Source organism: Rhodnius prolixus, unplaced genomic scaffold, assembly GCF_049639745.1.
Source record: "Rhodnius prolixus isolate KJV_2025 unplaced genomic scaffold, Rpr scaffold_1, whole genome shotgun sequence".
NCBI classification, from domain to species: domain Eukaryota; kingdom Metazoa; phylum Arthropoda; class Insecta; order Hemiptera; family Reduviidae; genus Rhodnius; species Rhodnius prolixus.
In genome coordinates, this window is record NW_027411581.1 from 1,637,682 (window position 1) to 1,649,854 (window position 12,173).

Sequence of the window (12,173 nt, forward strand, 5' to 3'; positions counted from 1 at the left end):
AATCTAACCTAACCTAACCTAACCTAACCCTAAATCACAAACTATTTATTAATTTCAACAAGGAACTTCACGGTGGTAAAGTCCTCGCAAACGGAAGTACGAAGCTAAATAATACAGGAAGAACGAACACCTCGTGTCACTGACAATAACAAGAGTTCCTCTGATGATGCTAGATGTTTTGCCATGAAATTTTGGTTAAAGCAAGGCTTATCTATTCGCTAAACCCAATTAGTAGTTTTTGTTTGTGCCTTTTATGGGTTTAAGAATTAATTAAAAGGGTTCGTGGCCCTTCTACTTTACTGTCGTAAAGGATTTTCTGGATCATATTAAAAAACCACTGACTAAAGTTACAATTTCATGTAAAGTACAACTTTACAAACAAGATAAAGTTTGTAAGAATTGATTTTATTGCATAAATGATGGTAAATGATGAGCTAGAGCCTTAAAAGAAGCTCGTGTGAGTCAATGGCTAGCCATCTAAGGTCATTGGTACCCTCAACCTGCTCAAGTGGACTGCCAGTCTCCGGACTGTGTTCTCTCGTCACAGACAACACTGTCTCCTTGGAAGCAACTTTTTTTTGGTTGAATGAGCGGGTTAAAAAAATGTATACTATTAGAGATGGAGAGGAAGGGAGGAAGTAAATCGACCTGTCTGGTCCTAACCCATCCATATCGACTAAACGTGAAGAATTGTTGGCGCTCTTATACTTAAGCAAATGTTCTCCAGTGGCAGTAGTTGAGAGACAGATCTGTTTGGCCCGCGACCTCTTCAACTTGGAAGAGCAACTTGTTTGACGTCATCGAGTGCTAAAGGAAAGTGCAATGTACATAAAGTATGGTTGGAGTAGTGTGACAGACAAAAGAATTTTGTATGAACTGGTGGGTGAAGCTGTAGGGTACCTAAGACGCAGGCGAGGATCAGCTGTTCATGGCTGACTCAAGAACTGCCACCCCCACCTGCTGAGTAGACGTTTCTGACAAGTATTGACGTCCGTCCATCAGATCTTTTGAGAAACATCATGTTTTCCCTTTTCTATCTTTTTCTTTTTACATTCTCATGGCGGAGGATTGTCCATTACCAAACTTCTTTCATTTTCGTGGCTGGGATATCTTCCCATCCCATTCTTTCTCATCCTATACCTTCCCATTTAAGTGACAAGCAAGTAACCTGCGTCCAAAGGCTACACTGAATTAGACGCCAAGGTAGCCGAGCGGTTAGAGGCGAGACCCGCAAAGCTAAGATGTATTGCGGTACTAGGCTATATTCCCAGTCTGTACCTTTAATGGTTAATATGAGAAATTTTGCAGTAAAGTATGTTTGCTAGGCGCCACGATAGCCGAGCGGTTAGAGGCTAGACCCGCAAAGCTAAGATGTATTGCGGTACTAGGCTATATTCCCAGTCTATACCTTTAATGGTTAATATGAGAAATTTTGCAGTAAAGTATGTTTGCTAGTCGCCTCCGCCATTACACCTAATTTGGTGGTTGAAAAAATAGGCATTACCTTACTTTACACTGAATTTGTAACCTATTACCAACATTTATTATACTAATCTTTATTAGGTATTTGAATTGCCATCTTTTCGTTTTACATCTTTTGATTTTATTAATATATCTTTAGTTCCGAAAGACAATTCCGGTTTGCACTCCCTCCCTGTTGTCTTTCTTTCACTTCTGCTATTACCAATTCAATATTTCTAATTGTATCTCCTAATCGTAGAATCGACCTCAATCATGCGAAAATGAATTGTTCCTGGAACTTTGTTACAAATAAAATAGATGTTTGAAAAATTAGAAATCACTTTTTATAGATTTTGTTCTAATTGGAAATTATAGCAATGCTTTTTAATATTACTTGATAGTCTAAAAAACTGATCTTGTTCTTCTGCAATGTTGATAGTATGTGCTATCAATCGATTTAAATCGAATTTAAATAAATACATTTTTTATGCTAATTTTCAAATAATTCATTTTCATTCATGATGGAAATATTAATGATTTCTCAATGTAATTAACTTAATTTACTTAACCAATTTTGATAATCATATTACGTAATGCTTTTTGTATTATTTGGGAGTTTTATTTTAAAAAAAATTATTATTTATTGTTTCATTATCAGAAAGTGTGAATTTTCTAATTGAATTACATTTTTATTAATTTATTATATTTTATTAGTGTTAGTAAAATCTGTCATTTTACAGCATCTCTAAATTGTTTTAATTAATATCAATTTTCATTATTTGTTAATTTATAATTTAGTACACTGCCTGTTTTTGCATGTTAAAACCTGTATCAACATGCGCTTCGCAACACGCGCGACACGTGCGGAGAAAATCACAAGTTGTGGCGGTCGTATCAAATTTGTACGCGTATTCTAATTACGCACTATTTTGCCCCATAAACTTTCTAAATAACTTAATAGGATGAAAAATTAAAGCCATTTTCAGTCATGACAAACTTTATTATGCCGAGCTTTCGACCTATCATGAAGATCACCTAGTCTTACAGGTCGAAAGCTCGGCATAGTAAAGTTTATAATGACTGAAAATGGCTTTAATTTTTCATCCTATTGAAACTATGATTCAGTCAACAAAATTAATGAACAGTAAATAACTTGAGTAAAATACACCGGTTGTGTATTTTGAGTGTTAGACTCAAGCGAGTATAAAGTTTGAGTTATTTGCGTTTGTACGCGTGAGTTTGAGCCACTGTTTACACTTATACATCTGGCATACTCGCAGAGGAATACATTTTAGAGATTATTTGGTCAGAAACCCCTTCTTTTTTTTCTTTCTCTCAGCAGAACCCACAAATGGGTATTTCCGGTGAAGAGGAAGTCAGTTCGATTTCAATACGCTTCCTGTTTCTTGGAAGGGAACCTAAGAACTTGCATTTACCATTGAAAATGCAATTTAGTAAATTGGACTGCAAAAGCAACAGATTCTCTGATGAACTGTTAGTTTAAGTAAGGCTTAAATACTCGCTTCACAACGCCTACCATGTCTTACTGCTGCTGTTAACAGTTTGGACTGGTTACATCCAGAGCGAACATCAACCAACTTAATCAAAGTTTCCTCCTGGATAGCCAGTACTAATTATCTGTGTTTAATTACTATGTGCATAATAGATGAATCGATAATCGTGTATCTATAAATGAGCTTGATGGGAGATTAATAGTGAACTAGTGATTGCTAGAGATTCTAGTCAGCTAGCAGCTACTGACTCGACTAGTACAATTTGTTCCACACTTCTCTATTGGCCGCCATATTCGGCTATATTTGTAGGAATTTTCAAGGATGGATTTGACTAAACTCTCCAACTTTTTTCTCATGCTGCAAAAAAAAATATTAAAATTAGTTTCTGAGTTAATACGCTGACTGCGCTAGGTGAGCATTGCGGAGAATATGTGGTAGCTTGCCCACATTTACACTTTATAGCACGCATGTGATAGAACCGTACATAAAAGAAAAATAGCACTCTAGGCTATATTCCCCGGCCTATAACTTTAATGGTTAATATGAGAAATTTTCAAGTAAAGTATGTTTGCTAGTCGCCACGGTAGCCCAGCGGTTAGAGGCTATACCCGCAAAGCTAAGATGTATTGCGGTACTAGGCTATATTCCCCGGTCTATACCTTTAATGGTTAATATGAGAAATTTATAGTAAAGTATAGCAGTGCAAAAACTCACCAATAAGCGCCAATAGCCCTGATGTTGGTGCGACTTAAAACATAAATATGATTTTTGTACAGAAAATTTGGCACTGGGAAAAATGTTGTTTAAAATAGGAAGTTATCAAAGTAAATAAAAAGTTCGGAATTTGATTATTTTAACGAATCAGCTGATTATCGCTTTATGTCCGGTTATAATTAAGGAATACATGGTTGCTAAAAGGGGTGGGACATTTTTGGTGAGATTACTCTGTGTGTGTGAGTGTGTTGTGATGATGTGCGTGCTGATGTTGATGATGACCTCACAGTTAGTGGCCAGATTGAGAGGGGACAGCCGGAAGGAAGGCCGAGACCGTTCCAGATCGCTGTGTGTCGAGAAGCTAGCCACTGCCATAATTAGGCCTGGATTTGATCCTACTTGTATTGTAGCCAGGGATTTAGCTACTTTACAAAGGCGCAGAGCATCCTCGGCTATGTAAGTTTTTTCTAATTCTTTTGTACTATAAATATAAAGTAAATATATTATGATGTTTAGAATGATATAGTATTTTCATAGTGTCGACAAGTTGTAGAGCGAGACGGAAACGGAAGTCGAAATCTCTACACCAATCTGATTAGTTTACCTCTGATGGTGGATGAAAGTCAGGACCGGAAACAATGAAACTGCGCGATAAATCCGTTATTTTCATATAATCAGGACCAACTGATAAAATTGCTTCTTGATAATTATTTTTTAAAAAAAATTGATAATTTGTGTTTGAAGATTTTTTTTAAAGATCTACGATTTGAAAAATAGTACCTTACATTATCAAGGGAAGGGATTAGCTATGCGGTTAGCGTACTGGACTCCCACGCGGAGGTCCCGGGTTCGAATCCAGCTGCTGACCCTTAGATTTTCTCTTCCTAGAAGCTTCTTTACAGCTCACTATCCCTGTGTCTGTAACGAGAGAACATTCAAATAACTCTAGCCTGCCTAGATCTTGACTTCGCCACCATAAGTGCTGCCTACAAGAAAAGCATGGGAGTCCGGAGTTTTGGCTTGCCTTTCCGTTGGTTGTGCCCAGTTTGAATAGATTCTTTAAAAAAAATAACGTAATTTTGACAATAAACTGAAATTTGTTTTCCATATTTTAAGTTACCATAACTTTTGAAAAACCTAACCGATTTCAAAAAAAAATTTTTTGTTGTTTTTAGGAGATCAAATACTATAAAAATATGCAACAAAAAATATAACGGTTCCATTTGAAAAACAAAAGTTGGATGCTGTATCTCGAGATAGAAGGGTTTAAAAAAATGGGTCAATCACTGAAAATAAACTAGACTAAAAATGATTAAATTCGTGTTTTTTATTTTTTCGAAATTTCCCGCCGTTTAAAGAAAAAGTGGGTGGAGCATATAACTCTGGTCACCCTGTATACATACATATATAGCGGGACTTACACGGGAATTTTGGTAATGACAATGGGACAGTTACAATAGACTAATTACAATGTTCAATTTTGACAAAAGAGTAAATAAAATAGATATTGGGAAATTTCTTTTGATACAAAATAAAAAGCCGGAAAAACCCTTAAGAACTAAATAACATAAGAACCAAATGATTAGCAAATTTAAAAGAACACAGCAATAATTATGCGCACAGAAGTTAGAAATCTTTTTATTTTTGAATGATAAAATTGTAGCGATTGGCCAAGTTCGACGAGGTCTGTTCTGTGTTGTTTTGTTTCACTATGTGGCACATTACTAGAAAATTACGTTTGTGCTGGTTCTTTTCCCTATCGAGTACTGTCACATTCTGGAAGTCAAAACTGTGTTTGGTTTCAATGTGGAAGACAATATATTTGTCGAAACGTTGGCGGCAAAAAGACGAATTTTTGTTTTTTTATTTGGTCCGATTCCCCGCCAATTTGGAATTCTTAATTTAATAATTTCCGGTCACGAAACCTGTTCAACCATGCACTTCCTATGTATTAAAACACTAATATCAAGATGTTTAGCCAACAAATGGAGACTGAAAATTTGATGATTGTAAAATGATTGTCCACATCCATGGTTGCATCCATCGATTAGTGAGAAACAAGAAACAATAAAGCTTGTAAATTAGATTGCGGCAATCGATTGTTCGGCGGCAATCAATAGTGTAATAATTAAACGAGTTATTTACCCCCACCCTAGGTCATACAAATATTAAAATACAATGAATACTGCGATTGCCGGGGCCGGCGGGGTTTGGGTGAGTGCTGTCTCGTAAATTCCTGCCTCTCCTCGGTCCTTCTCCATCCACTAAAAGGGCTTCTTTGCGGCCACTTTTTATCACTTTGTGAAAAGCTTTATCATCTCCCTCTTGGCCCTTTTGTGAATGTGTCCTTAAGGGGATATTCCATTATTTCTTTGTGTTTTTTATTATCATTTCACCTATTCCTAGGAAATAATACGAAGTGCCAATAAAAGGGAAATAACTTTTGCATTTTTCCCCCTGCCTCGCCCACTTCCCGCAGGAAGTGATAAACACTTGTAGATATGAAAGGCAATTCTCTTTATAGTCGAAAGACATTATTACTCGGCCAGCCGCCTTTTACGGCCCTGCATTTCTTGTAGACTGTTCCTGCAGCCTATGCCTTTTTTAATAGGCCAGCAGTTATAGCTTTTCATGCGCGCCTACTTAGACTCCTTCTGAATATTAATACCATCATCGTCAACAGCAACAAATATTTTTAATAAAACCAGTTACCGCCATTATTGGAAGCTGAGATTTAGAACGACTGCAGATACAGTTCTTTTCAAAATTTACAACTCAATAGAATGAAAAAAGTAATTGCCATTTTAGTCGTGATACATTTATTCTGCCGAGCTTTCGACCTAGGGACTAGGGTCATCTTCAGGACTAGTTTACAAAGTAATATTTTACATCATTACAGGGTTGGTGTGTCTTCTGCCTTGTCTGTTCATGGACAGAGTCCAGATGTCTGTAAATATAAAAAAATATTTTATATAAAAAATATAACCCGTTACATAAAGTATTCAAGTACAGCACACGGCCGTGTCCATGACACAGCCACACGTTAATTTTTTTTGCATACCTTTTAAATACCCGTATTTAATTGCGACTCGCGAAAAATTTGCAAATTTGGAAAAATGGCTCGGACTATCAAGGAGCTTGGCTATATACAGATATAACGGGACTTACTCGGGAATTTTGGTAATGGCTCTTAGTTTCTGTAACTCAACCAACCCGCATAGCCATGTAAGTTTCAATAATTATAAAGAATTTATTGTATTTTACTTTTTTTATTTTATCTTTTATTTTTATTTTATTTCATTTATTTATTTAAAGTAATCGCCTATTATTTCAGGCCGGCTTTGCGTCCAACTACCCAATTAGGTGTAGTGGACGGAGGCGACTAGCAAACATACTTTACTGCAAAATTTCTCATATTAACCATTAAATAAAATCCAAGGTCTAAAGACCGGGAATCGAACCCACTAAACCAACAATACATCTTAGCATTGCGGGTCTAGCCTATAACCGCTCGGCTACCGTGGCGCCCTTTATTTATTTATATCGTATATTACTGATTTTCTATGTTACTGATTCTCTAAATTGTTTGTATTTTAGTATTTATAATATCCAGGCCCTGAAGAAGACACTATATATTTGTCGAAACGTTGGCGAAAAAGACGAGTTGTTGTTTTTCTATTTGGACTGATTCCTCGCCAATTTTGAATCCTTAATTGAATAATTTACGGTCACGAAACCTGTATATTCAATCTCTTAATTCTAACTTAAAAATAATCTCCTACTTAGATGTCTTGGGTATCTCGTTTGAACAATCCCATTTTGTTAGAAGAATACCCAATTAAGACCAAAAAAACAGCTTTAATCATTGACTTCCTGGACCACAACAATTAGCACGTCCCAAAAACCAGTAACTCTATTTTTTTGGCCCCCCCCCCCAAATGTTACGATTTTATAGAAAATTCAATGAAAAAAAGTGAGAAAAAATATATTTTACCAAAAAACAGTTCATCATTAGTGCTCTCTAGTGTGGGCAGATCAAACTAACTCCAGCAACATGTTTATACTGGCCGCTAATAAACAAATGTTGGCTGGGCAAGTTTGATAGCCTAACCACATCACACGTCGTACACGTCACTGCTACCTCACCTCCTCCCGAGACTATTCAACCGAGTGTTAACTTCTTAAAGGTTAATCCTGGTTTGTGGTTAATTTCGTAAATAATATGGTTAGCTAGAGTGCCAAACCAGTTGATGTGTATTTAATTAAAAAATATTAATCAACTTATTATACCATCACAAATTACTTTTAATTGTATGTCGATTACAAACTTACACCTTTAGCTCACATAGAAATTTCATTTTATTGATTAGGTATGAATGCTTATTCACTTATTTATCAGTGGTTATTTTCAATTTTTAAGGATAGTAGAGGCGACTGAATAAATGATTACTGTGGGAAATACTCAATAACAGAGATCAGAGCTAAGCATCCCGACGCCCGAAGAGTGTTAAGCATCACCCAACTACACCGGAAATGCATAAATAAAGTTCAGCTGTTATCGCAAGGGATGATTCAAATGCTTCATTCAAAAGTACTTCCTTCCTAAACCTGCTTGCTGCTATGCATGATTGTCTTCAGCTCTAAACATGCTGATGGCTATAAATTCACAATTAGGTCGTATTTGATTTAAATTAGTTGTCTGTGGTTTTTTTTTTTTAAAAAAAAAGAGGAAGTGACGCAATCGTGCAGATTTTTTGATTAGAGGGAGTTTTTAAGGGAAATTCTTGTCCTGTGGTGGCTGCATCAAGAGCAAACACCTATGGTCGGTGTCTATCTAAGCTCTATGGTCAGCAGAACTGGACAAAAAGGGAAAGTTCAAATTTTGAGCAACTGATCTGTCATTGATGCTGCAGACTCTTGTTTGCAGTACCACTTTCCTGGAACTGATGATTCTCCATCGATTTCCTTCTAATTAAGTATGCTGTAGCTCTATAACTTTTTATATGAATTATTTGCGCAAGAAACTTTAACTAAGCGTCATTCTTAGGGTGGGGTAGAAGTTAAGCTCACGTTTTAAGTGCTCATTCTGTATTGTGTGGTACTTAACAGCTGTTTAGTAATTTCTATGAATAGAAATGGTCCAACCAATGGTTTTAATCGAAGAATATCAAACCCAGGAAGTACGTACACTGGTATCCAGCGATGAGTTACATAAAGTCAAACAGCTGTGGGCGTGTTTCTGGATATTGAGGGTGCCTTCAGTAACACTACCTACAGGTCAATTGCCTTGGCGATGGATAGACATGGTGTGGAGTCCACTGTTTCAAGATGGATCTGTAACATGCTATCGTCAAGGAGAATCACAGCGAGTCTTTTTGGGGAATCGCTGGAGTTAACGATAGTTAGGGGGTGCCCTCAGGGGGGGTTATCTCCGCTCCTTTGGTGTATGGTCGTTGATGATCTACTTGAGATGCTAGATCTTCGTGGGTTCTCGGTCCTTGGCTATGCGGATGATATTTCTGTAGTGGTCAGGGGTAGGCACGAGACAATCGTTGCTGAACTCATGCAGGAGGCTCTCAAGGTTATAGAAAATTGGTGTAGAAGGGTAGAGCTTTCAGTGAACCCTTCTAAAACTACTCTGGTTCCCTTTACAAGGAGAAGGGACAAGGAGAGCTACAAAAACCTTCGATTTTTTGATAAAACTCTGGCCCTTTCTGGTGAGGTTAAGTATCTGGGCATTGTCTTGGACACCAGACTCACTTGGAAGGCGCATTTAGATAGAGTTACACTAAGGGCTAAACAGACCCTTTATGGTATTACTAGAACCTGTGGGAAGACATGGGGTCTTAGCCCAAAGATGACCCACTGGCTCTATACATGTACAGTCATACCTATCATCACCTACGGTGCAGTGGTGTGGTGGAGGAAGACTGAACAACAGACGGCCATTAAGGCTCTAGCAAGGGTGCAGAGACTGGCCTGTCTGATGATCACGGGGGCCTTTAGTAGCACCCCTACTGCAGCGCTGGAGGTACTGCTGGGGTTGGTTCCGCTTCAATATGTTATTCAGGCGGAGGCAAGGGCCAGTGCGTACAGAATGGCGAGCAATGGGCAATGGAGGCGTATCAGCTCCTGCATTGGCCATATGAATATTTCAGATAAGGTCGACCCTGGGCCGGTTATTGACATGGTAGGGGACAGTATCTGTCCAAAGTACAGGTTCGAGACTCCATTTCAGGTATGTATAAAACCTAGGACTGAATGGAGGGCGAACTGGATGGACCAGTACCGGAAGGGAGGCATTTGGTTTACCGATGGCTCCAAGATGGACTGTGGGACTGGGTTTGGAGTGTATGGGGTTAAACCCGAGGTATTCATTGAGAGATCTCTTGGGAGATACGCCACAGTCTTCCAGGCCGAGGTATTTGCTATTAAAATATGTGCTGAGGAAAACCTGCGGATGGAACCTAGGAATAGGGAGATTCGCATCTTTTCGGACAGCCAGGCTGCACTGAAGGCTCTTGTATCCTTCAGAATGACCTCTTCCCTGGTTTGGGAATGCAGGAAGGCCCTAGAACTACTGGTGCGGCACTACAAAGTTCGGTTAGAATGGGTGCAGGGTCATGTGGGTATTGTAGGGAATGAAAAAGCTGATCATCTGGCCAGGAATGGATCTAACACTCCTTTTATCGGTCCGGAGCCTGTCCTGGGGACCACCAGGGGTTCGATTCGTGCGGCCCTCAGAGACTGGATCTGGAGGTAGCACGAAAAGAACTGGGTGATGTGTCCAGGGGTTAAACACAGCAAGACCATGATGCCTTGGCTGTGTAAGCAAAGAACCAAAAGACCCTGTGTTTGGGTAGAAATCAGATTACTCTGATTACAGGCCTATTCACGGGGCACGGTAGGTTCAGGAAGCATCTACGCAAGGTGGGGCTCATTAGCTCGGAACCATTGTGCAGATTACGTCAGGAAGAGGAGGAAACGGCCTCTCACCTGCTGTTCGATTGCGTTGCAATCGAGCGTTTGCGCTATGAAACCTTTGGAACGCTGAGGCCGAAGGAGATAGTAGCGCAAAAAGAACTAGTAGGGAAGGTCCTCAACCTCTTTAGGAGGGGAGGGTTCGCTTACTAGAACTAAGAAGGGGCTGGCACAATAAGTCTTCTGTGGCTGCGGTGCCGTGGGGCGTAAGGTCCCGCCCCATCTATTATCTTATCTTATCTTATCTTACATAAAGTCTGTTTAGACAATCACTTTGGATGGAAACAGAGGGTGCTAGAGAAGCTGTGACGTCATGCAGGAAAACTAAACTACTTCCTCCTCTTAGAATACAAACAGGACGATAGACGGTCAAAAGGAAATTAGTGTAATGTGTTTCAGGAAAATATTATTTTCACCTACTTCCTCCCGCTTGTACCAATTTAGATAAACACATCCATGTATCCGAGAAAATGGTTTACTTACAGGATAAACTGCCAGAGAATTTCCCCCAAGGGAGGGGTAACTCTGGGGAGGGTGGCCGGAAAATTGTTTTATTGATTGACAGTTTTTCCATCTCTGGAGAGTTTAATAACTGGATAAGGTGACCCTGGATGGCCTAGATGTGTTGGACACTGGTCGGCCAACGTTAAGATGGTTAACCAATAGTCAAACAAGATTATTAGAGCAGTCTCTGAACTGGACCATCCGGTCGTCACGTGTTCTTTACTCTTGAATCCGGGCCTTCTGGACCAATGTAATTGATTGGCAAGAGTTGAATTGTTTCAGTTGATTTTTTATTATTAAAAAATAGAAATTTACATAAATATAAATAATTTAATGAGTTCATTTTAATTATTAGTCATGAACAAGTTGAATTATTGAATTGTTTTCAACTAATTCTCGTTACTATCAAAAAGGTCAAGTGTTGACAAATTGGCAATTATATACAAATTTACACTAAATAAGTTGTAAATGTAAGCACACAGCCCTGTGAGTTTTATACAAGATGATTCATGCAGATTTTTAGTAAAATTCTATTTTCCCAGAAGATTTGATTAGAATAGGTTAATCCCTAATATAGACGCGCGATGCCTTTATAGCGACAGTTTTATCAATGACATCAGCGTAGTGATGCGTGCATTATGTCGTCATAGTAAACAAGTTTTCCTTATATTTAAACCGGTTTTAACAGTTTCCCTCCAATTATCAGAGTTTGATGTGAATTTCCATCTCTACCCTTGTTGACTAAGACAACGATAATTCTTGTACATCAGCTTTCAGGCCCTAACCTGAGGCAATTCTCTCTTTAGATATCTGAAACGCCAATGGCTTCATGTTCATCTTCACTAATTTCAACGCCATGAAGTGATTACCACTAGGTAATCTTCTTCAAATTTCATTCATTACTATGAACAACATTTGCTTGTTGAAAGGCGCCACGACTAGCCGAGCGGTTAGAGGCTAGACCCGCAAAGCTAAGATGTATTGCGGTGCTAGGCTATA

General features: G+C 38.5%; 1 protein-coding gene across 9 annotated transcripts in view; it reads left to right on the forward strand.

Moving 5' to 3' along the window:
* The window catches only part of LOC141452258 (GTPase-activating Rap/Ran-GAP domain-like protein 3), a 387,611-nt gene that overhangs the window by 301,642 nt on the left and 73,796 nt on the right, over window positions 1–12,173 (forward strand). The window contains exon 2 of one of the 9 annotated variants that reach the window (XM_074124249.1): window positions 3,979–4,145. The exons of the other annotated variants lie outside the window; for them this stretch is intronic. Coding sequence (XP_073980350.1) covers window positions 3,979–4,145 — 167 coding nt within the window. The remainder of the gene's footprint in view (window positions 1–3,978; window positions 4,146–12,173) is intronic. 9 annotated transcript variants of the gene reach the window in all.